Consider the following 26155-nt stretch of genomic DNA (forward strand, 5'->3'; position numbering starts at 1 on the left):
GTCGCCTGTCGCCGTTTCACGCAGGGCACACTGGCCCGATGCAGGAGGTGACGCCACGTGGCAGTGGGAGGGAACCGGAATTACCTCCCCCATTATCCTTAGTATAGATATAGATTCACCTCTTGGAATCTCAGTAATGGGTTGCTCACTCTAAATTTCCTCGCTCAAAAATCACAAGGCACGGATACTCCCTCAACAAAAACCATTAAGATGAGTCATTCGACTCAATCCACTAGTTGCGTCTTTGGAGATGAGAAGCTTAGAACTGGAACATGTTGCTTGGATGCCATAGTCGAGAGGCAATGAATTTGTAGAAACTGTTTTCCTCCATGTGAATAAAGTGTGCCATAGGAAAACCCCTCCCATCTATAACTAGGCCTCTTGTGACATTGGCCATACATACAAAAACCCCTCAAATAAGCCAGCTGCGCTGCGGATTGATTTGAGGGGTGCTTTGAATAGACAAACGACACCTTTGGTCTCGCTTTTCTTGTCCTAGTTTACCCATCTGGGGTGATTTTGCAAGCATGCAATGGGTGGGCGACAAACAAGCCATGGCTTTCTACCATTAAGTGCGAAGCTTCCCAGGGATGGCAACTGTTGTATACAGAGCTTCATTTTGATCCCAGCCAGTATGTACAACTGCAGATATAAAGTCTGATCAATCATGCCAAAAGACGCGGCGCTGCAGATTGATTTGAGGGGTGCTTTGAATAGACAAACGACACCTTTGGTCTCGCTTTTCTTGTCCTAGTTTACCCATCTGGGGTGATTTTGCAAGCATGCAATGGGTGGGCGACAAACAAGCCATGGCTTTCTACCATTAAGTGCGAAGCTTCCCAGGGATGGCAACTGTTGTATACAGAGCTTCATTTTGATCCCAGCCAGTATGTACAACTGCAGATATAAAGTCTGATCAATCATGCCAAAAGACGCGGCGCTGCAGATTGATTTGAGGGGTGCTTTGAATAGACAAACGACACCTTTGGTCTCGCTTTTCTTGTCCTAGTTTACCCATCTGGGGTGATTTTGCAAGCATGCAATGGGTGGGCGACAAACAAGCCATGGCTTTCTACCATTAAGTGCGAAGCTTCCCAGGGATGGCAACTGTTGTATACAGAGCTTCATTTTGATCCCAGCCAGTATGTACAACTGCAGATATAAAGTCTGATCAATCATGCCAAAAGACACGGCACTGCAGATTGATTTGAGGGGTGCTTTGAATAGACAAACAACACCTTTGGTCTCGCTTTTCTTGTCCTAGTTTACCCATCTGTGGTGATTTTGCAAGCATGCAATGGGTGGGCGACAAACAAGCCATGGCTTTCTACCATCAAATGCGAAACTTCCCAGGGATGGCAACTGTTGTATACAGAGCTTCATTTTGATACCAGCCAGTATGTGCAACTGCAGATATAAAGTCTGATCAATCATGCCAAAAAAGACTAGAACAATTTAACGTGCTGTGACAAGGGCTACTGACCAACATATCGGTGAGTGAAAAATTACGAGTTGAACGTCCATGGACAGTATCTTCAACGACAGTTTCACACTGCCTTCTTCCACAATTGTGAGGCTCTGGTCGTGGGGACTCCAGTCCATTGTCCTCTTGAACACCATTCTGGCCATCTATAAACAAATTCGCATCCCTGTTCACATCTAACCAACCCTGTTCCCAGGCACCCAATTCCTTCGTGCATGTATCCAGTTGGCTAGCAGAGTCGAACATCCCAGCCTCCACATATATGTTAGACATCAACACATATGCAGCAGGCCCTTTCGACTGTAGCCGCACCACATGATCGAATGCAAATTTCCCCATCTCCACATTGCCATGACTTCGACATGCTGACATTAAACACAACCACACAGTTTCATCAGGTTGGACAGGCATTCTTGATAATACGCTCTTCAATTTTCTGAAGTCACCTGCTCGTCCCAGAAGGTCGAACAAGCTGACCACATGCCTTACTTCCACTAAAAGATTGTATTCTTTGCTCATAAGATTAAAAAAATCTACACCCTCGTGTACCAGACCATCATGACTGCAGGCTGAGAGGAGACAGAGAAAAATAACTCTATCTGGGTGTGTGCATGCAAATTGCATCATCTCAAAAGTTTGCAAGCACGCAAAACAACTTCCTTCACGGCAAAAGCCAGCGATCAATGCACTCCAAAGCACACGACCAGGCTTACTGGAGGCCTCAAAGACAGCTTCAGCATCCACCATGCGAGCACAACTCCCATAAGCATGAATTAGAGATGGAGGGAGGCTGAGCTGGCAACCAGCAGATACACTGCTAAAATGTATCTCCTCACATACCTTCACCTCCCCCAATTCGCTACATGCTTGCAAAATGCAAACCAGTGTAACATCATCCAAGCATGCACCTTCCTCGATCATCTGTTTGAAAAGCTCAATAGCCTTCTGTCCTTGTCCTTGATCGACATAAGCCGAGAGCATGGAGTTCCACACTATGCTGTCAAGATGCGACAAACAGCCAAATGCCTTTTCTGCTTCTACGATGTCTCCACATTTACTGTACATCATAACTAGAGAACTGGCTACAAAGACATTCGCCTCAAAGCGTCTTTTTCGAGCTTCCTCATGTAAGAACCGGCCAACATTTAAAGACTCTTGTTTGATTGTTTGACCATTCTCAAAAGAAACTGGTTCTTTCTCGGCAAGAAGGCAGCATCCTTGAAGAGCAATCACCAAAGTGTGCTCATCTGGACTTAACCCTTCCTTCTGCATCTTTTTATAAAGCTCCAAAACTATTTCACCTTGACCCTGAACAACATATGCCGCAAGCATTGCCGTCCATGACACAACATCGCGCTTTGTCAATCCACAAAAGACACTTTCCGCTTCTTTTATACCTCCACATTTTCCATACATGTTGACAAGGGAACTGCCTATAAAAGGATGAGACTGAAAGCCTTTTCTTTTTAGCTCATCATGTAGAGCCTTACCAATCATAAGGGCCTCCATTTTTCTTGTTTGTCCATCAATGAGTACAGCCTCCTCCTTTTCTCCCAGCATTGAGCATGCTTGCAAAGTAATAACAAATGTTGCCTCTTCCGGGGATACACCTTCCTGTTTCATTGAACTAAAACACCTCAACGCCTTCTGTATCTGTCCATGATCAACATAAACAGAAAGCATTACATTCCATGTCACTACATTGCGATGTACCAAGTTTGCAAACACATTCTCTGCCTCCGCGACATCTCCACACTTACCATACATACTCACCAATGTACTGCCAACATAAACATCAGAAAGAAAACCCTTCCTATTGGCCTCAGCATGTAGATCCTTACCAAATTTAAGGTGCCGTAAGCTACCACACGCCTTGAAGAGGCTAACAAATGTATGTTCATTGGCCTCAATGCCCTCTTCTTGCATAAGTCGATAAAATTCAAAGGCCTTTTTTGGTTTTCCTGAATCAGCAGAAGCCGTAATAACAGAATTCCACGAATGAACAGTCCTATGCTGCAATGTCTCAAATGTATGAAGAGCATCATCATGTGCACCGCATTTCACCAGGGCATTGAGAAGAAAATCTTTGAGCAACGGTGTGACTTTAGAACTATGCTGTGCAAAATGAGCTTGAATCTGCTTGGTTTCAGTATGTGCCTTCTTCTTGCTGCAAGCCTTCAAGAGGCATATGTAGTCACGTTCACAAAGGAACTGGCCATGGCCCTCCAATTGTAAAAGGACATCAAAAGCTCCGTGCACATTCCCATGCGCACAGAGGGCTTGAAATTCATGGTGTAAATCTGCAAGCACATGCACCAATGCACAGAACCAACATACAATTAATACAACCACACCCGCAGGCACAAATGTATGTAATCAAGTAAAATTCATCCACATACACATGCACAAAGGCAAACAAGCACACACAGAGAATGCTTGCAGAGACGAAACTGGGTATACCTGGCATCCTTCCATTTTGCTGAGAAATGGGTCCGTCGAGGGTTGAGACGAGATACTCCACCCAAAAGGGCTTGCTGGAGTCTTCAAGCCATGGGGATACCGCGTATTTTGAATTCTGCCCGCCATATCTCCGGCTAGTTAACCCATATGTTATTCGTGCGTTGCATGCAACGCTCGTCCTATAACGCATACGTTAGCTCAACCCATCTCTCTCCCCCTCTCTCCCACGCAGTTGGAAGGAGGATCGAACCAGAGAGCTCTTTCTTTCTCTCGCTGTCACTTCGATACCTGCCAAGGCTGTCTCTGCAGTTGGCATGCCGCATCAGGTTCAAAACCAGACAATGAGAAACAGCAATAATCATTTTTTGGAATAATAACCATAAACATTACTTTGCAGATGTATAACACCAGTGTTTAGAAATTACGAGTGCATAATCCATCCTCCGCACGGGGGAGGGGGGGGACAATGAGCTCCCAATTGTTTTTTGACAGCTGACCATTGGTTACTATAAACTAGCTCGCATGACCCACCTACGTGAGTCTCGCTCACTCGTACCAATGTTGCAACAATAAGGCATGTGACGATGCTTAGGCATGCCAACACTTTCTACATAAACCCTACATTTAGAGAGAGAGAGAGAGAGAGAGAGAGAGAGAGATGTGCTTGATGCCTTTCTCTCCTGTCCGTAGATGATGACATCCTTTCTCCCTATCTATCTGTTTAATATACAAACTTCTATTCCACTCTAATTTGCTCTCTTTCATGGATAATAATTCTCTTTCTCTCCATATTTTTCCCATTCCACAATACAAGTATCCTCTCCCTTTCTCTTTACTTGATTTGTAGCCCATTTCTGTGCATTCCAAAAGACAAACTCCTGAACAAGAAGCTCCTCAAGCACTTTTTGTGCTTTATGAAGTGCACCACATCTAGCATAGATGTCGACCAAGGCAGTACTAAGCATCACGTTTTCTTTCAATAATCCCTGACCAACAATATCATCATGAATTCTTTTGCCCATATCAGCATGTGTAATGCCACATGCATTCAAGGTGCAAGTGTATGTGATTCCATTTGGAAAGATGTCCCCTCGGGGCTGATAAGTAATTCTCAATGCTCCAAGATCATGGTAATGAGAATTGCATGGAGAGCCCACAATGTGGTTTGGAGAGGAAAGTAAATAGGTCTAAGTCATTGTTGAAAGTATGAGGGAAGCAAGTTCAAATGTGAGCAAATGTTGATCACTCTAGTAACATGTGGTACTTATACTCTCAAGCTTGCAGTGAGCATAATGTGCATAGTCGATGTGACTCTTCTCCGTTATCCCAGTGCCTCGTCTAGGATCAAAGAAAGTGGGAGCTACCCTGAATGGTTGGGATAGTGCGTATCACCAATATATTGGTGATTGAGTACATTTTCCTTTTATAGCAAAGAACATGGTTTTGAAGCTTGGTGTAATATATGAAGTGTGACACATCAGATTCTTTCAAACCCAAAATCCATTTGTTGGGATGTGTGTGTGTGTGTGTGTGAGAGAGAGAGAGAGAGAGAGAGAGAAAGAGAGAGATTTAACTCATTTTTTCTTGCAAATTAATGAAAACAAGTGAAAGGATTACTGTGGCTTTCTAAAACAATGAAAAAGTGATAAAATTATTAGGTTGAGTTTAACTAGAATTAGTGTTTGGGAATTGTTGCAAACCATGGTAAAGGGATGAAAAATCAATGAAATATGCTCAAAAATCTTGAAAATTTTCGATTTACTTCTTTGCGAGAAGGAAACTCAGCTGGCAACCGCTTATTCAAAGAGACTTTTTCGAACACTGACTGGAATTAAACTATAGAATGCAAGAAAAATCAAGCCATGTGAGGCTATCAAATGAAAAACACTACAAGAGGTACTTAATATTAGATGTTGGGGTTAAGGCCTATGTGCCTTGACCGGTCGCCCAGGTCATGGGCGCCCGCCCACTGTTACCCTATACTTATAATGAGTATATTGTATAAGGGGAGCTGCCACTTCACAGTCTCCCCACCCACATCGTGTGTGTGTCTCCTTCTCTCTCTCTCGCTCTCCGTCTGTGGTGCTCCCCGATCCCCTTCAATTGGTATCAGAGCTATGGTGACCGCAGAGAGCACGACAGCTTTGAGAGCTTCGAGGCGATAGCTCGCTCGCTCTCGACGGTAGAGAGATTAAGAAAGCTTGGAAGCTTTGTGAGAATGCAATGGGAGCTTGTGAGCTCAGTTGAGAGTGATGTATGCTCTTGTGGAAGCTCAGAAAGGAGTGTGGAAGATTGTGTGTAAGTGAAGGTGCTGCCCTAAAACTGTGTGCGCAGCAGCACTGTTTTCATATTCGTTTTTCTCCTTGGAGAATGCAAATCTTGGAATTCTGTCCACATTAGCCCATCCGTTTTAACGTTGTCTACAACTTTGCAGAAGAAACTTTTTGCAAATTCCTCACCGTTTTGCTGATATTCAGCTCAGACTGACTGTATACAGAAATTCCAGATTTTCTGTTGTCGCATTGTGTGCGAGTTTGATGCACTTTTGGAAGCACGGGAGATGCTTGAAGTTGAGTGCATAAATTCTGAGCTGAAGATGCAATTGCAGCTTGTGTTAAGCTTGTGGTTTGAGGGTTTTTTGGTAGACTTGGGCAACGAAGTACAGAGGCGTTAACACACCACCGAAGCGGTCTCTTGAGAGACGCAGTTTTTTGGAGCACACAGGTTGAGCTTCTTTCACTGGTTTTCACAAGATACTTTGGCAGTGATTTTGTGCTTGGATTCATGGTCTTTGCGGATGGTTTGCATATGGTTATGGCGCATGGTTGATGCCCATTACACATGCATTTTGGCGAGCACTTTCAAGTGCCGGTGAGCTCTCTTGAGAGCATTGTTTTCGCATTGATCAAGTTTTCGGATTGCAAATCTTTTGGCGCTTGCTTATGCGCAGTCACTCCGTTGATGTACGTTGAGTGCGAATTGCCATTGTATGTGAAAACGTGGAGCCATTTTGGCAGTTCTACTCATTGGCATTGAGTAGTGTTATGGTTTATGGTAGAGATTGTACTTGAGTTTTTTGCTCAGTTTTCAGGGAAAATTCTGTCGGATTTTTCCCAGATTCTCGCCATAGTTTATGATCGAGTGTTTACTCTCACTTTGACAGGTTTTGTCAGTTTGGACACAGTTTTGTGTTTTTGTATCCACTCTCTCAAGAGTGAGGAGTTGTGTATCTTTCTATGCTTGAGACAGTGGTTTGCTCTCGGGTGGGAGAGTCTTGTGATCTCGAGCATTGTTTGCCATAGTTTTGCAGAGCTTATGCATGTATGTTGAGTGTAGTTTGATGGGCATTGATTGCTCATTGTATTGAGCTTGCAGGACAATGGTTATTTTGTGTTGATAGCCATTGTGCGTCGAAACTTTGGCGAAATTTTCCCAGGAGTTTTATGCGCATCATTTATGCGATCTAGGTAAAGATTGCGGGTTGCACTCAGCATTTGCGTGCGGTGTTCTCTGCAGGTGGGAGATTTGTGTGTGTGTATGCATCGATACCGCACAGTGTGGGCTTGGTGATTAGCTCACAAATTGCAGTGTGATACTAGAGCAGGCGAGGCTTGTATTGACATTGCGGGAGCTCTTGTGCGTGTGTATGCATCGATACCGCACAGTGTGGGCTTGGTGATTAGCTCACAGATTGCAGTGTGATACTAGAGCAGGCGAGGCTTGTATTGACATTGTGGGAGCTCTATTTTGGAGTGTGTCTCACAGGTTTTACATTGTGTTTCTGGCCATATTTGTAGACAATTTCCAGGTGTTGTTGGTGAGGTGGTTTTGCTTTCTAGTTTGCTACATTCTGCTCATGGCAGAGACATGTGATCGCTCAGATTATGATCTCTCCAAAATGTGCATGTTTGATGGGTCAGACTTTGCAGAATGGAGAGAGTGTATGCTTGATGCATTGACACAGCGAGGGTTGCATCGACAATTGAGTGGTGATGCAAGTAGACCTTCAAACATGTCTGACAATCAGTGGCAGGAGCTAGAGGAGATGGCACTTTCTACACTCTCTTTGCACCTTGCGGAATCTGTATATGCTCTTGTTATGTATGAGACTACTTCGAGAGGCCTTTGGCGCAGATTACATGATATGTATGATAGATCTGAGTCATCAAGGACTCGTGTGAGACATGTACATTCACGAGTACGCCGACAGGTGATATGTTGGTATTGTGGTCATTCTGGACACGTTAGACGGCGTTGTTTTCGTCGTATGTGACATCGTAGGAGACATGGCAGTCTCAGAGATGTATGTAGTGATGCCATGGACTCAGTTGCTTTGACAGTTGAGGCACATGTAGTGTCAGAGTATACTAGTGACGGGGATGTCACTTTTACCTCGAGCTATGCACGAGATGCTATACATGTGGATAGTGCACTCCCTTCGCAGTTGTTGCTAGACGCAAATGCTATGTTTCATGTCACGCCGCATCGTGAATGGTTTTGTAGCTATTCTAGCGGGATGCTTGGTAGTGTACGTTTGACCAATGGATCGGTGCATGCGATAGCAGGTGCAGGAGATGTGAGACTGCCATTATCGAGTGGTGCATCTTACTTGTTACGACATGTGCGCTATGTACCAGATTTGACAGTGAGTTTGATCTTAATTGGTCAGCTTAGAGATTGTGGATGTCAGATTTCGCTACGAGAGAGAGATTTTGTGATGCATTTGGGTTCGCTAGTGATTGCGAGAGGTGCCAGGAGTGGTACGAGTTACCCATTGCATGCGGATCACGGGAGAGACGGTGGTGTCTCTGTGATCATGCAGCCAGGTAGACAGCGAGAGAGCAGGCGAGTCTCTTTTTCTTGTGGGTTGCAGGATGCTTTGCATGGAGTGTAGAGCAGTGACCTTGTTGTGCAGGTTGCGTCTATGGATGCACAGGTAGAGCAGGACAGCTCTAGTGAGTCACAGTAGGATGAGTTATCAGAGGTGATGACAGAGATGACTCACATGGATGCTGAGATGTCGGCTATTGTGGAGTCATTTCTTGATATGCTTATGCCAAAGCTTGATGCAGATTCAGGACAGATAGATACTCTTGGTACACATGTGATATGTGGTGGGCACGAGGAGTCACTCCAGAGCTCGGAGTCAGAGTGCCATGGTCTCTATGATAGGGAACAGGATTGCCATGAGTTGAGTTCTGAGTTGGAGGTGGCAGAGGTTGCCAGGGTTGCATCAACATTTGGTGTCCTCATGTACGAGATGCTGATCTCGAGGCCCGACATAGCAGCTGCAGTGGGAGCATTTGCAGCAGGGTTGATTAGTTGTTCGATGACTGATCTCGGCATAGAGCATAGGGGAGGTTTACAGGTATTGGATCGATACTTGCAGGAGTGCATGAGCTCTTGTAGACTCTTTGCAGAGCTTGGAGCTAGCTCTGTGTGGCTTCCGCAGCGGGATGTTTGTCTATCAGTAGAGCCGGATGCACTAGCTCATCGAGAGTCAGTGGGCATAGGTTGAGAGAATATCTCACCTTCTATTAGTTGTACACTAGTAAATCTTAGTTAAAGGCACATTGGCCTTTAAGTGGGAGGTTGTTGGGGTTAAGGCCTATGTGCCTTGACCGGTCGCCCAGGTCATGGGCGCCCGCCCACTGTTACCCTATACTTATAGTGAGTATATTGTATAGGGGGAGCTGCCACTTCACAGTCTCCCCACCCACATCGTGTGTGTGTCTCCTTCTCTCTCTCTCACTCTCCGTCTGTGGTGCTCCCCGATCCCCTTCATTAGCGACGTTCGCAATGCGACGCTCAAATGTGAAAACCCACGGCGTCGCTATGAGCATCGCTAAGTTACAAGTAAACTCACGACGCTCATAGCGACGCCCATAGCGACACCAACAGGGGTAAAAAAATAACCGAGAGCGTCCGAAAACTCAGATCTCATATCCGAGTTTTCGGCGCGTGCTCAAGCAAGCAAAGGTTACCCGCGCTCTCCCTCTCTCTCTCTCTTTCTTCTCCACACACACACTCACATACACACACGCACACACACACACACACGAGGAGAGGAAGGAGAGCCAGGTATGCTCCTTCCCTCTCCTCACTCTCATGTTCTCTTCCCCTCTTTCTCTCTCCCTCTCTCTCTCTCTCTCTCTCTCACACACACACACACACACACATTGTGTTTTTGAGAGAGAGAGAGAGAGAGAGAGAGAGAGCACATGCATAAACAAAAAACGCACACACACATGCATAAACAAAGAATGCATACACACACATTGAGAGAGGAAAAGAAAGAGAGAGAGAGAGAGAGAGAGAGAGAGAGAGAGAGAGAGAGAGAGAAGAAGAAGAAGAAGAAGAAGAGAGTCTTAACGTCGTAGGAAACTATCCCAAGAGACCTTAAAGATCTAGTCGACGAGGAGTTGAACTCAAGACCTGTTATTCAAGAGGGAAATGGCATAACCAATCTATCACACTTGGGTGATAGAAAGGTTATATCATTTTCCTCCTTTTATTGGCGCAGACACACACCCAAGAAGAAGAGAGTTTAATTTAACGTAGTAGGAAACTATCCCAAGAGACCTTAAGATCTAGCCGACGAGGAGTTGAACTCAAGACCTGTTATTCAAGAGGGAAATGGCATAACCAATCTACCACACTTGGGTGATAGAAAGGTTATACCATTTTCCTCTTTTTATTGGCACGCACACACACACACACACGAGAAGAAGAGAGTTTTAACGTCGTAGGAAACTATCCCAAGAGACGTTAAAGCGTACGTTAGATGTAGACTTACGTTAGATTAGTTTAGGTTTATTTATGTTAGATTAAATTAGATTTAGGTTTATTTTTAGTTAGATTTACATTAGATTAGATTTAGGTTTATTTACGTTAGATTTAGATTTACGTTAAATTAGATTAGGTTTAGGTTTATTTACGTTAGATTTAGATTTACGTTAAATTAGATTAGATTTAGGTTTATTTTGAGTTTAAGATTAAATTAGATCTAGATTTATGTTCGATGGACTATCTTTTATTAGATTTAGGTTAGATTTTAGTGCATGTCAATGAAGGTGTGCTCATGATGGTAAGCATTGTATGAAAAACACTTGCTCATATGAAAAACACTGAAAAAGACTCCGTTTTCCTACATGAGAAAATTTCTTTCGCTCATAGCCTTGACAGTCCATGCGGACCAGCAATTCCACCTGCATGTTCGATTGCTGCTACCATACAATAAGCCGTCATGATCAGCCAATGGAAGAGCAAATTGAGCTTACACAGAAATTAGTGATGCAAGATGACGATTTCAAGGGTCACACACACACACACCAGCCCGTCAAATCTAGAGTAAGAATTAAGTGCTTTGCGCAGGCATCAGCTACATTGCAAGACAAAGATCTACTGTGAAAAGATGTTAAGATGTTGTGAAATGCTACATCTAGAGAAGAGGCAAAGGGGTTTTGTCCACTACATGCACTATCATGTAGACATGGGTGTGTAGATTTCTTATACTCACAAATATAGGCATTGACCAATAAAGACGAGATTATAACCCGGAGGTTCTGATCTTCGTGCACCTCTAAACCGAGGTGTGCGGGGATTGGACATAACTAGAGTATGTGAGGTAGTTTATAGTGTGAACAAAGAGAGAGAGAGAGAGAGAGAGAGAGAGAGAGAGAGAGAGAGAGAGAGAGAGAGAGAGAGAGATAAAAGACGAAGAATGCCAATAGAAGATTAAATTTGTTATCCAGGTTATAAGGTTTTTACCCTCATTATGAGTAGTGATGAGGATGTGGGGCCGTCCAACCGAAACACCTATCTCTCAACGAGGATCTTATGTCCTTGTAATCAATGCAACCATGTTGTGCGATGGACAAGACGCGTTTCTTTGCAGCACGTTCACGAATTTGGCGAGTTCGATCCATCTATTATAGATCAAGTTGTTGCCAATTATAACTCGTCGGACTCTGACGCTGGCCAACAGGCAGCAATCTTGCAACCCAATAGACGTGTTCATAGGCGCTTTGGTCAAACAGCATATGTGAGGCCACAAGATGTAGCCTCTGACAGCTCGGGGGATGATCATGCAGACCACATTCCCAACGAGGCAATGTTTGAGCCCCAGATCGATGAAATGATCGAGACGATCATGGATTTAGAAAGGCTTATCTATGATGATATGAAAAGTGAAGCCGATATGCCATTGTATAATGGAGCACGTGTGTCTAGATTGAAGGCGCTCCTAGTTCTTCTCAACATGCAGGCAAAGTTTGGATAGAGTGACACTAGCGTCACAGCGCTTTTCAAGTGATCTATTACAATTAGTTTACTTTAATAAAAAACTCTAGATGTATAATGATCTGATAGATTTTTACACAATCGTACCGTATTTTTTTCGTTGTGTAGATTGCTCAAAGAGCACATACTGCCAGCTGATAATGTGATGCCAGGTTCCAGAGAGGAAGCAAGAAAGATTTTGCAAAACTTGGGAATGGATTACAATTCGATCCACTCTTGTCCTAACGACTACATTCTTTTTAGAGGGGAATACGTAGACATGGAGAAGTGTCCGAAATGTGATTCCGAGAGATATCGAGTAGATCTCCACGGAACAAAAATCCGCAAAAGGTTTTGCGACATTTTCCTCTTCTTCCTCACATCAAGAATTTCTTCGAATGTAAGTCCATGGCCGCCCTAGCATCATGGCATGAGGAGAATAAATCTTCTGATGGTGTCCTACGAATTCCTGTAGATTGCGTAGCCTGGAAACATATAGATGAAACATGGTCGGATTTTGCCAGGGAAGCTCAAAATTTGCGCTTAGGCCTGGCTATGGATGGCGTAAATCCATTTGGTCAAAGATCAACATCTTACAATGTATGGCCCGTTGTCATCGTCAACTACAACATTCCCCCGTGGTTGACTACGAAGAAGGGGCACCTATGGCTAAGCTTGATTGTGCCGGGGCGATATAAAGTGAAGAATATGGATGTGTATCTTCGTCCACTATTGGAAGAACTACAACAATTGTGGATTGGCATAGAAGTGGTGGATATGAGCCGACACACAGGTCTATGGAATGCTTTGATCAGAGGCATTCTAATGTGGACCATGCATGACTATCTCGGACTAACAGAATGCTCAGGTGATTTACACTCCTCACTCGAACACTGTAAATCTTGGTTTTTCTCAAGCTTATCTATTCTCATGTGTATACATGCAGGGCTTCAAACGAGCGGATACAGAGCATGTGTCACATGTGGACCTAGACTGAATGCACGTCGGGCGCCCTCATTGAAGAAGCAAATCTATGAAGGTCATCAAGCGTATCTTCCAGAGAATCATGTGTTACGCTACGGATTTTTGGAAAGAGAGCCACCGAGGATGTCTGAACAAGCATGGTTAGAGCAGAAGGAGATGTGTGATGACGGTTTGCCCCCAGGGATGAAGAGACTATCTCCATGGTACGAGTTACCATACTGGCCCCGACTCATGATCAATCACTTGCTCGATCCAATGCACATATTCAAGAATGTGGGTAATCTACTGTGGGACCATCTGACCAGCAAGAAAGGGAGCCATGGTTGACCTTAGAAATGTGGATTATATGGAGCAATATTGGCTGCAGGCAGCGTCCGATGGATCGATAAAACTCCCTAAAGCACCATGGATTTTCATAGGAGCCCAAGAACGCAAAGTAAAAGAGACCATTCGATCTTTGCAGACCCCCACTGGCGTAATGCACTCGCTTCGAACGTGTTTTACTAAAGAAGGAAAGCTTACCGGTTTGAAGTCACACGAGTGGCATAAAATGTGTCAGGTATGTTCATAGTGGAATATATCATAGTGGGAATTGTGTAACAAATTCGTGTGTGGACTTTAATATCATTGTTGCACGTGTTTTGTAGTTTATTTTACCGGTGGCCATTGAGGGATGTTTGTCTCTTGACGTCTGTAACACAATCTACAAACTTGCGAGGTTGGTGCAATGGATCTCACAAAAGGAGATCAATGTAGACTCCATACCATTCGCCAAACAAAACGCTACGTCTTTCACCCAATCAATTAGATTTAGTGGTGGAGCAAGCAACTTCTATGAGCAGACCTTCGCGATGCAGCTTCAGTCTCCATCGCACTTGGAGCGCAATGCTTTTACAAATTCACAGAAATTCAACAGGAATCCCTCCCCCTTTATGAGCCCCCTCTCTCTTTCTCTCTCTCTCTCTCTCTCTCTCTCTCTCTCTCTCTCTCTCTCTCTCTCTACTTGTCCATGTTTTCTTCTCCATTCATTCAATATTAAGTTTAAATGTTCGTGCGTTTAATGCAAGTATGGATGATGAGCAGTTTCTTTCTTCTTTGTCACCCGAGCAGAGACAGTGGTACGTGGAGCGTCATCGCTCTGGCGTACCATCATGCGTTCTTACTGAGGCCGTGTCTCCCTCTGTTTCAAAGCATTCAGCGCGCTTTAAAGCTTGGGTGTCGACGAGACGATCTTCACACTCGTCTAGGCACCGACGCTCTAGTGGTGGGGGTGGTGGTTGTTGTGGGGATGCCGCCGCCGATGCCTCGACATCGCTTCGTGTTCGACGAGGCTCTTTACCCTCCCCTTCTTTGCCCGCCCCGACACCAACCACGGCATTGCCATCTACACCAGGTTTTGCGCGGCTGACGGCCGTTCCTAGCAGCTACACACCACTAGCTACTCCTCCAGGAGTCACTCTAGTCGACACTCCTCGCTTCAAGGCCCAGACTCCAGTGAGGACACCTGACGTCCGTACCCCCGTCGACACGCCGCTAGCGACCCCTACCGGGACCCCAAGTTCATGCGTCACCGGCGAGAGGGCTTTGCCTTACTCCGTCAACTTTAGCGGCAGCATCATCTTGGATGATGAAGGCAAGAAGGTGATTTCGCGCATGCGCAGTCTTTGCTCTCAGGTGTTTAGACACTACATACTAAACACCTAGAGTGAAGTACCAAGTGATTAAAAGACAGAGTCATCAGCATGCTTCATGACGAGTTTCCCGTTCCAATATGGGATGTCCGCTTCAATGAAGACCTGATGAAGGTTCGAATGCTCGAATATTGCAAGCACAAGCGTTCTGAAATGCAAAAAGCAATCAAGCATGGGTGGAACAGATCAGATTGGCTGGCCAAAGAAGATTGGAAGAATGCGAAGAAAGCAGCGCGCGAGAATCCCAACAAGTGGAAGCAACAAAAGGAGACAGCCAAAGCGTGAGTAGAGGCAGGGAGCTCGCACCACTTGGGGAGCGGCGGGTGGGCATCATTTGAAGCCGATTTTGTAAGTGTTTTCGCATTGCTCTTTTGGTTTGATAGTTTAGGATTGAGGGGTTTTTAAATTCTAACATACTGGATTCTTTGTATGTTTTGATAGTGGTCGATGTGATAGGACGTGACCCCACACCGTACGAGCACGAGTACGCAGGCAGGAAGGGCTTAAACGCCCTGATGGACATTCTGAGTTCTCACGATAGCATGGTTAGTATTAGGGTTTACTCTTTTATATTTATTGTATTGTTTTATAAATGTCGCTATATATTTATACTTACAGAAAACTGTCTTATTGTTTTTTTTGCGAAAATCTGACAGATACGCCGCTTGGACGCGATGAGACGTCTGATTAGACGACGTCAGTCTAGCCGTAGCTAGATAGCATTAGTTTCTTTTTGTCATAGCATATGTATCATGAGACAACTTTTATACGTCTTTTTAAAAACCATGTATATTTTTTCAATAATGACAATGGTGTTGTAACTATTACATTTGCAAAGTTTAACAATCAAGTGATTTTGCCTATGATGTATACAATTGTCATTGATTTACTTTCATCAGTTTACTTTTGTCAGTTTTGTATCTTTATTCTGCAAACAATACTATGAATGATGGAGTTAATGGTTATATTGTCTTGTGGGTGACTACTTTGGGTCTATATCTAAGCTTGCACTTTTTTTCAAAAGCGAATCAATTAATGAAACATTCAATATGGTTGATGGTTCAATGCCCTGCCACCAAATTTTTTTCTCACAGACGTCGCTATGACCGTCGCTATATAAGGCTCTGCAGCGTCGCTATAAACGTCGCTATAGATGGCTTGTAAACATCGCTATGATTGTCGCTATATAGTGACGATTATAGCGACGCATATAGTGACCGTTATAGCGATGCTCATAGCAACGTTCCCATATCGACGCTGTTAGCGATGGTCTTAGCGACACTGGGGGTATAGAACCCAATATATTTCCGTCGCTAACAGCGTCACAAGAGCACACAGCCTCTTGTAGTGAAAGTGAAATAAAAAGAACTTATTAACACACACACACACACACACATACATACATACATATATATAGATATATATGTATAAAATTTACTAGAATTACGCAAGATGAAGCTTCACTTTAGCATTCCAAAACAATAGAATGCAAGAAAATTCAAGACTTGTCTGGATGTGAAATGAAAGGTGAAATAAAAAGTTCATTTAATATTTTAGAATCGAAATACTATTTAAGGTAAGTCTCAATCATCCATTTGAAATTATGCCTAGCTCAATTCTCCTCTAAGGCTTCTTTTAGAAAGCGAAAAAAACAAGGTGAGAACTCACAATGGTCTGCAGAAAGCAAGAGAAGGTTAGTTTTTGGCAATGAGGAGGTATGTAGTGGAGTGGTCGGACCAATCGTTGTAGTTGGTGCCGTACCTGGTTTGCGACAGGTCATCGCTAACCCATATGTGGTCTAGCATAGAGTTGTGTATTGTGGTTGGATGGTGTATCAATTGGTGGAGCCCATGCTGGAGAATGAGGGTGGAGAGGGTTCTATATGTGCTGCTTTCCTTAAGTGCGTCAATGTTCAAATCTCCCATTATGATTAGTGGTTGCATGGTGCGGGTTGAATCGAGAAGATTGGAGATGCTCTGCAGGAACCGTGGGAGTGATGATGTCAGTGCCCTGTAAAGTGAAATGATTGTCGCCAGGCAGTTGTTGGCGCAGTGGAAAGTTGCATGGATCGTTTCAAGCATTTGATTCATGCAGATGTGTATTTGTGTAGGTATTAGGTTGTTTTTATGGAGAATGGAGATGTTGTGTAGTTCTGTTGAGGATATGTTGTGGAAGCCTGGAATGGTTGTCGCACGTTGTCGAGTCTCTTGCAGGCAGAGGACGTCGGAGGCCATCAGGATTTTGTCGTGGATGATATCGTTTGCATGCTTTCCAAGGGAGACGACGTTCAGTGATTGGACAATGTAATGTGTATCTTGGTGGAGATGCAGCTGCTTCTGGATGGGGGAATAAGCTGCTTCCGTTCTCAACCTGTGGAGCTCTTTGAGGACAGATGCATTGGTGTGAATGTTGCAGGGTAGCAACCTCTCTATCAAATATAGATTTGCAGTGTCACGAATCCATGTGAGAGCAGTGTATGTGAGACCGTGAGACCTAATTCCTTTGGGGTTGAAAGCCAGTGTGTTGAGTGTAAGCCCTTGTGATCGGTGAATTGTGCGGGCTGTATAGCAGGCTGAACTGGGAATTGCTTGCGTGTGAGGGTGTTGAAGTAGTTTTTTCCAATTTGGAATTCGCGTGCGATGCGGAGAATTGGCGTCCAACCAGGCAATGTGAGTGGGTTGCAAAGATGACGGTGGTCATACCTTTGTTTTTTCCCTATGCTGGGGTTGGTGAAATGAATCCAGAGGCATGTCATGTCGGAGAATGTAGTGCAAAGCTTGTAGACGCCTTCTGCGCCATTGACGAGGCCGTCGAGAATGTCTAGGTTTCCAGTGCATAGCTCGACCACTAGCCCTGGTTTCAGACACAATGTTGCTTGGAGACTTGCAATTTGCCTGGCATCCAATGGAATTGCTATTGTTTTGCTGCAAGAAGCGGCGCGCTTGTCAATCGCTTTGAATATGTGTGGCTCACCTGGCAATTGTGCGAAGACCTTTTCATTGTTTTCATCCTTTGCCTTGTTAGAGTAGAATAGGTGTGATATGGTTATGTCAACAGGCAACTCTCTGTGGAAGGAGTTGTTAATGTATGCAAGGTCGCTACTGGTGTGCGAGCCAATTCTCAACACTTAAGGAATTCATGCCAGTACGAAGGTGCGACCGCCTCGAGAAGAGCCTTCTTGCTTGTGAATATCCAAGAGTCTTTGACTGGGCTAGCTTGGCAGAGGTCACCACAGAGTATGACATCAAGGCCACCAAAAGGTTGGTCGTGTTTTCTCTTGATGGCACGAAGACGTGAATCAGCCAATGAGAAGACACTCGATCCTATCAAGGAGACTTCATCAAACACTACAAGCTCCAAATCTTGATAAAGTAAGGACAATGCATCTAGCTTTTCTGCTCCGAGGCTTGTGTGTGCCGTAGTTATCAAAGGCAAATGTAAAGCTGAGTGTATAGTTGTACCACCAATGTTGAATGCTGCCTTGCCTGTATATGCCATCAAGAGTGCCTTAGGAAATTCAGGATTGTGGCCCGACTTATGTGTGTAGAAGCAAATGAGGGCTTCGACTAGCAAGAGCAGCGTGAATGTTTTTCCAGTGCCCGTTCCACCTGTGAGAAAGAGATGTATCTTTTCTGATGGTGATATGCGTTTTTTGAGCATGACATCATCGAGGATGACTCGCTGTTGTGGGTTTAGCTTCTTTATTGATGCGTGGAAATCCTCATTGGTCATGGCACTATGTTTGGAAAAATGCAAATCAAATGGTTTCTTCGTCGGTTGCTTTGATGGGGTGTTGATCACCACGTTGGCATTGTCGGAATCGTTCAAGGAACTCACACTTCTCGTGTTGTGTGAGGTTGTGACGGCTGTTGCGAATCTGTCGAGTGGAGCTGGTTCAACAATGAAGTGTGATTCATTGTTTTTCATTGTCTCAATGTTCAAAGTGTAAACATCGATCCAAGACGAACCTTCGGGCAGGTGCTCATTCTCATGGCTTGACCATGGCAAGAAGAGAAGGCATTGTTCTCTGTAGTGGTTGTCAGGGTCTTTGGCTTTACTGTATCTAACGTACCGTATGATGCGTGCCCTCCGTAGCAACATGTCAGGCCTTGAGGGATTTTTTGTTGTGGAAGCGAATTGGGCCAAGCACATGGCAAAGAACAAGTGTGGTCTGGAGGCATATTTGTCAATGATGGAGGCAGAGAAGATTTCTGTCGTGTTAGGGTGCATTTTTTGCAAGGAATTCTTTTTTTTGAGGACTAGAGCTCGCTCTTCAGGTGGATTAGTATTTATGTATATGAATTCTCTAGACGAGCCAATGGAAGTGAGAGGCATATGTAAGCAGCTTGCTGTGAACTAATCTGCTGTGTGTTAAGGATTGTGCTACCATCTTTTCGTAGTCTCTCCAACGTTGTTGCATTGTTTGCGACACAGTGATCAACCTGTGCCTTGATTGCTCCTATTAATGTATTGTCCATTTTTGTCATGTATGAGGTGCAGTAGCTCACAGCTCCATGTGCGTTTAGCACAAACTATATATCTATGTTTGCATTCCAAAGTGAAGCTATTGACTTGTTGAAGTTGTTTGTGAATATATCGCTTGGTTTGCGCTCGAGGAAAATAGTGGGTCCTGATATTGTTGCTTGCAATGCAAGCAAGTACTGTTCCATGGAGAGTTGTACTTGTTCTAGCCATTCTTCAAATGTAGGGGCATTTTGTAAATCAATTTGGATGAGTTGTCTTTAGACTTGTTGCAAGTAAAGGTTACCTTGTCTAGCTATGTTCGGCTCAAGTATTCCTTGTCGGATAATAGTTGTGAATGGCATGGGAAAACATGGAAATCCAAAACGGCAACTTTTGCTCTTCTTTCGGCAAGTCATATGGTGCTTGTGCTTGTACTCTTTAGAAAGGTCATTGAGCAAGATGGATCCATCTGTGCTAATGTGGGTATCTACAAATATTACAATATCTTGATCTGAGTGCGTTGTGAGTGATGGAGCATTTTCTAGCCACAACAAACCGTGATCGTGTTGGCTACCGCGACTTTGGAACTCCGTGATGAAAAAGAAGTCTCGTATTTTGCCACATATGGAGGAATCAGTCCGTAACAACCGTTTTATTGCGTTGAACTTGTTGACATAGAAACGAGCAACTATAATGGGATCGGCGCGAATGAGGTGACGTTGGTACGCGCTCAGGCTCTCCTCGGGCTCTTGACTCAATGGGACTAACTTCTCTAGTGCAGCAAGAAGCTCTTTCCATCTTTGCTCTGCAGAGGAGAACGTGACAAAAAATGTGGGCAGTCCAAGTTGTCGGATCATTGCAAAGACATTTTTTCTCATCTTTTCCTTGTAGTTGGGGGATGTGCGCAGTGCCTCGAAGTCTCTAAATCCTAACCTTGAGTTGAGAAGCCTCTCTATGTTTGTGTCTTCTACAACTTGCCTTGCAGTCAGCGCTACACCTCCTAGCAGAGAATTTATTTTTCAAGTCTATCAAAATCATGTCGGGACAAGTTGCATCCTCTATTTGGGTGCGAATGCGCGAGGGAAAGCGTCCAGGGCGAATCTTCTGTCGATGTTCAGGAGCTCCCACTTTGCAATCGTTTGATAATCTTTGGTTGCGGCTTCTCTATATCTTCTAGGGGCCCAAAGAAAAGAGTTGGGAAGCTCAACTCCTCGCAATACTCGTCCATGAAGATGCTCAACGGTGAGTTTCCCTCGCAAGGTGCAACATGAAGAATCTTGCCACTGTAATCGACAACCTCTGCAGCACTTGTGACCCCATGGAGCAAGACATCAGTCTATTCATCCTCAAGCTCAACATTGTGCGCATCATCGTTAAGGGTATTCGCAGGAGCCATGCTTAGACTAGAAAGGTGTGCAAGCCACTTTTTGTTGATGGTGACACCTTCTCTCGTGTAGAGTGGTGTGGATAGTAGCGTAGTGGTTGCACGCATTGTGAGCAGGGGTCGCACAACGCCGCATAGGTAACATCTATCGTATTCAAGTTTTCGTTTAATTCCCACAAGCACAGAGGCCTCATCCTCAATGAAGCGAGGCAGCACATCGTGGCTCTTCTCCAAGTAGGCAAGCACATTGACAACTCTACCTCTAAGCCCATACTAACCATCATATATCAGTTCGTGTATCTTGGTGAAGGGGATACGAATGGAGACCAAGCGTTCCTCTACGGGGTTTAGATCTGACACAAAGGGAAGCGCTGGATTGAACCCTGTCTCTTGCAAGCTCCATAGGTGATTGTTGTCGCTTGTCAAGTGTTTCTTGCACTGGCTGCAAACATACACATCCCCATAGCATCTTCGCTTCCTCGAAGAGGATTCTGCAATTGAAGGCAGAAGCTGACGTGTTAGCTGGCGTCGGAATAGGAAGCGTCCATATTTTTCACAGGGTGTAATGGGGTTGTCCTTGATGCTTTTGTTGTATCTCTTAATGGGCTTGCTCAACCTGCATGGGTGCATCGTATCGGAGCACCAGTGACCAAGCCCTTGTCTTTCTTCAGGCGTGAAAGCTTGCATTTCAAGGCCTGAGTTGTGTGCAACGTGTGTGGGTGCTTAGCCTGGAACATGTGGACCACCTCAACATCAGGCAAAGCCTCATGCAACAAGGATAGCCGATGCAAAGTGGCCACCTCATCTTCTTTCCATCCAACACGTGCACGGCTTGAGCACATTGTGAAGGTGGGAAGGTATGCGATGCCATTGCTTGTTTCGGAGAGCAAAATGCCCTTTGCAAGAAATGGTTTCGATGGCATCCCCAAGATGATTGTTCTCATGCTTCCATTTCTTTTCAAATACACTTTTAACCTACAGCTCTCAAAGCAAGCAAAGGCCGTTAACATGTCAAGGCTAAGAGCAAGTGAATTGGCGCATGTTGAATACAAAGATGAGAATTATGTGGCCGTCATTACGCTAGTGGCCCTGTCAGCAGGGAAGAAGAGGCATGCACTCGGGACAACATGTCTTTTGAGCAAGAAGCTCTCAAACAAGTCATTGAGCAAATTTGATCTAAGGTCATGCGGTGCACCTGTTGAGTTTTGGAGATGGTGTAGCGCGAGAAAGATGTCTGAATTGTTCGGAAACTGTACCGCAAAAACGGCATCGACATCACGTTCGGGCAAATGAGTCATTGCAAAGGCACGTGAAGATTGTAAATATTTAGCCGTCTTGTGTGTTTGTTTGTGTGTGTGTGTTAGAGAGAGAGAGAGAGAGAGAGAGAGAGAGAGAGAGAGAGAGAGAGAGAGAGAGAGAGAGAGAGAGAGAGAGAGAGAGAGAGAGAGTCTGTGCTTTGGAAGTTTGAAAAGATGGAGAGGAAGGAAGAGTAGAAAGTGAGTTATGGAGAGACGCCATGGCAACAAGACTCAAAAGCAGGATACCATTTTCTTATGAAACTCGATATACAATGGACAAGCTTAAATTTAATTCATCGATTGTAGAGGGGTCTAGGTAAGGAAGCATAGTTATTCGTGGTGAAAGACCAAAAGCTATCGAAATCCATGCTCTCAAAGCATCTAGGTTTCCAACAGAGGAGTGAAAGATATCATAGACCCATTTGTGCCAATTTTGAACACACCCTCGACAACAGATGTTGATAAAATATCCCTCGTCTCTGGAATGCTCTCCATGTACACCTCCTTAAAGCTCCTTGGCAAGGCCAGAAGGCGATCCACCATAGACCCTGACACTTGAACCGCCACAACACGTCTGTCAATGCTGCTTCGAATTTGTGCCTCCAGTCTGAGAGTCGTGTTGATGAAGTGATCTTTATCGCAAAGAGAACAACGCAGTCGGCCTTCAACCTTCTTCACCTTCGGTGAGTCACAAACTGAGCACTGGGAATGCAAGAGAGCTCTATTGAAGTTCATAAAGCGCAAAGTCCCCACAACCCAGAAAAAAAACAAACATGTAAAGACCACTAAAGATATCTTTATCTAGTTGACTACAAAGCATGCAAAGTCACCTCTCTATTGTAGCCGAGAATCTCACACTGTTTATGAAATGTTGTGGTCAATTCTTGTTTTAAGCCTTATCCTCGCACGGGGACCAAAGTTGTGACGTCTAGAATAGACAATGTGTGCACCTTGCCGACAAAGAGGCCAATATTCCTAGCCACAAACATAACAATGTCCTCCCTAGCCATCTGGGCCATGACTTGATCGTAGACATGCTTTCTAGAGTTGACAAAGCTCACCTACATATAACAAAAGGTTTGTCGACAACGAAAGGGAGGAGCATTGAAGCCAATTCTTTTGATACGTACAATTGCTTTGTCATTCGGGGTCAGGCCATCGCAACAACCAAATCCCCGAATGTAGTGCCAATTCTCTCATGGAAATTACGACTTTGCAAGACAACAAACGCCAGTGTCGTCAAGGGTGGACGTCGGCTAGTAGTCTCAGAAATTGCAGCGTCAAGCAAGAAATGTGCTTATCTTTGTCTCAGGATAGAAAGCTAAAGAAACAGGGAATGGGTCACAAGGTCGAATGGTTGTCGACGCATCGACATGCAAGGAGAACGAAGCTGAGCCAGCATCATTATGGTTTTTAGCCCTCACAAGAGGACAATCAATCCTGACGAACAAGCCGATCTTGAGCTCCTTGGTGTAGCTCTCAATGAAGGGATCCACAACGACGATCGTGATCGTGTCGGTGCAATCGGCATCGACGATGTCGAACTTGAAGTAACATGCATTTTTCTTTTGCCCAGGGGAGATGGAACGGTATGTGCCGTACCAGTTCAAGATTTTTCCCTCTATAGAGAAAGGTTTACTACTCTCATCTATATCACTAATCAGAAATAGCGGCAAGGTTTCCTTGACTATCAGGCTTTTCCCTTTGTCTAGTAGCTTGCCACTGTCCAAGAAATTGTGAGCAGCTGGAAGATTGGCCAGTTTCAGAAAATGAGGCTACAGCTTTGCTTAATTCGCAAGCTGGGCAAGGAAGTTGCTGTTGAGACGAAGACGGTGCTTGTGCGCACTCCTCCCCTAGTGGAGAGTATCCTTTGCCTACAAAAGAAAGCAGAGCACCATCTTAATGTAGCTCAACACTCAACAGTGCATTGCAACAGAGAACATCGCAGACACGCCAAGCCTGTTCCACAAAGAATGAATGTGCACGTTGGCCATACTTGCAGTACCAGCCAGATGGCTAGCAGGGCTTCCTTGAAGAAAGGCACGGCTACACCTCTTCCGAGCTACGGTTTCCTCGAAGCTCGGACTTGGGGACGACCTAGCAGAGCTCGACAGCACCAACTGCGATGAACATTTGTTTCTAGGACATGGAGCAGACTCAACGGACCTGTGCAGCTCTGCAAGAGGACAAGAAAAGGAAGTATCCAATTAAGCGTAGCATTGACTAGTTGATCATAGCAAAGAGGACGTCAAAAACGTCCAACATGCAAGACACTCGGAAAAGACAAGGAAGAATGAGCCGTAGAAACGAAGCTCTTGAGAGGATCCGGAGAAGCTTGCGCTGGCACGTCGAGATGCCAGGCAGACAATCCCAAGTTAGCTGTCGATAACAACAAGTTAGCTGTCGATAACTCCCAAACTATAGATTTGAATCTGAAAAACGATGACCTTCTTACAGTAGAGTTAGGCAAGAATGACTATGACTGGTAATTCTACTTTAGCCTCTTGTGTTAATTTTAATAACAATCTTCGATCACTCTTTGTCTAAAATCTGGTCTCTGTCATAAGTTTGCTTACTCCTCCTGGTACCCCTCTAAGAAACCGTTCAAAACTCAACTCAGCACCAGAAGACGACTCCTTATCTCAATTGGAGACTTTTAGCTTAGTTCAATCTGTAGCTGCTATTAAAACATCATGAGTAAGTTTCTATGCATAATTTTGATAAAGAAATGTATGTGTCTCGACATTTATTTGCAAAGAAAGCTTTAGGTTTCTTGGTGTATTAACACTCATCCCTCACTTTATGTTCATACTTGTAGTTTTCAATTAACCAAGCAAAGGCGAACTCAAGAAACCAAGGTGCTATTTTATTGACAGATCCAGAATTGGCTTATAGAAAGGGGCACAATGGTGCGGCTAGATCCAATGGGCTGTCAGGAAACTCAATGTATTCAACCACCAATGTGACCACATCGGCACCCAAAAAGACACCTCTTACTCTGCGGTCTAGATCTACATTAAGGCCTGCAAGACCTTCTAGAAGAACCCCAGTATGCTCAACACACATAATGAACCAAACAACACCAAAGAGCAAAGCTAAACCTTTATCAGCACTTGGTTCTCACCCCACAACACCCACAAGCAGACACACAGCTGCTGTAGCATCAAAAGGTGGAGCCAACTTTGTTCTCTCATCTTCGGCGACAACCAAAAAAACATCTACTTTCTCCCCTGTAGCACATCAGCTAAGAGGCTATCACCTTTGCATGCACAAAACCAACCCGTTTTTGCTGGTATTTCAAGATCCTCCTCTTTTAGTAAAGCAAGGCCTCAGCCTTCCACAAGTGCGCCTTCCTCAAGAGGCAACCCGCCCAGAGGAACCTCTCATGATTGGCAGCAAGCATTCTCATCAAAGCCTCAAAGTGTGACAACAACCCCTATTCTTCGATCGAACCATAGCACAGTCACTTCTTTCAATACAAGAAGTTCACAAATGGGGAATTCACATAGGCAAGGAGCAACAACCTCCACAAAACAAGCACTTTTTTCTTCATTAAATCACCAGGAAACATCTATGGACATCCCCAAAAAGACAAGTTCCCGAGTGCGTCGCAGCAAGCAGAAATAAGCCAGAACCAGCAATCAAAAAGATCGAACACGCAGTTAAGTTCAAAATTAGGGTCAACAAATGCCAAACCTAGTCGCCAAGGGAGAATACAACCAACTCAACTAGTAGTGCTCCTAATGCAACAGAAGCAAATGGAGCAACACTAGGCCACTGTAGGAAGGACCAGCTCAAAAAAGCAGTGAATGAAATGATGTCGCTGCAACCGTCACAAGCACATCACTTGCAAGCATAACAAAAAGCAAGTAGCAGGACCGGGAGAACGACACTAGTGCAACAAATGTTTTCGAGTGCGTTGCTCGCAAGCACAAAGAAACCAGGACCGACAATGGAAAACAACACCAGCACACGAGGCAGAGAAACAAACCTCTAGAGAAGTCCATGCTCTCACTGTCATTGGGTGAGGCATTGCTTGCACTCCCTTCACCACCACTGGCAATGCCATCATCGGATGCCATGATAAAGAGGATCTCCAAAGAAATGTTGA

General features: G+C 44.5%; 1 protein-coding gene and 1 pseudogene across 1 annotated transcript; one reads left to right on the forward strand and one right to left on the reverse strand.

Annotated features, from left to right (window-relative positions):
* Positions 1-256: 256 nt before the first annotated feature.
* Positions 257-4439, reverse strand: LOC147442872 (putative pentatricopeptide repeat-containing protein At3g01580). The gene is made up of 3 exons (XM_086528877.1): positions 4334-4439; positions 3944-4246; positions 257-3783 (listed from the first exon to the last, which is right to left on the reverse strand). The coding sequence occupies exons 2-3, from the start codon at positions 4131-4133 to the stop codon at positions 1427-1429; spliced, it is 2547 nt and encodes an 848-aa protein (XP_086385003.1). The 5' UTR covers positions 4134-4246; positions 4334-4439; the 3' UTR covers positions 257-1426.
* A 19011-nt stretch (positions 4440-23450) lies between these two features.
* Positions 23451-25671, forward strand: LOC147442873 (uncharacterized; annotated as a pseudogene).
* The last annotated feature ends 484 nt before the right edge of the window (positions 25672-26155 follow it).

This window comes from Adiantum capillus-veneris, chromosome 14 (assembly GCF_014529385.1).
Source record: "Adiantum capillus-veneris isolate H3 chromosome 14, ASM1452938v2, whole genome shotgun sequence".
In the NCBI taxonomy this organism is placed as follows: domain Eukaryota; kingdom Viridiplantae; phylum Streptophyta; class Polypodiopsida; order Polypodiales; family Pteridaceae; genus Adiantum; species Adiantum capillus-veneris.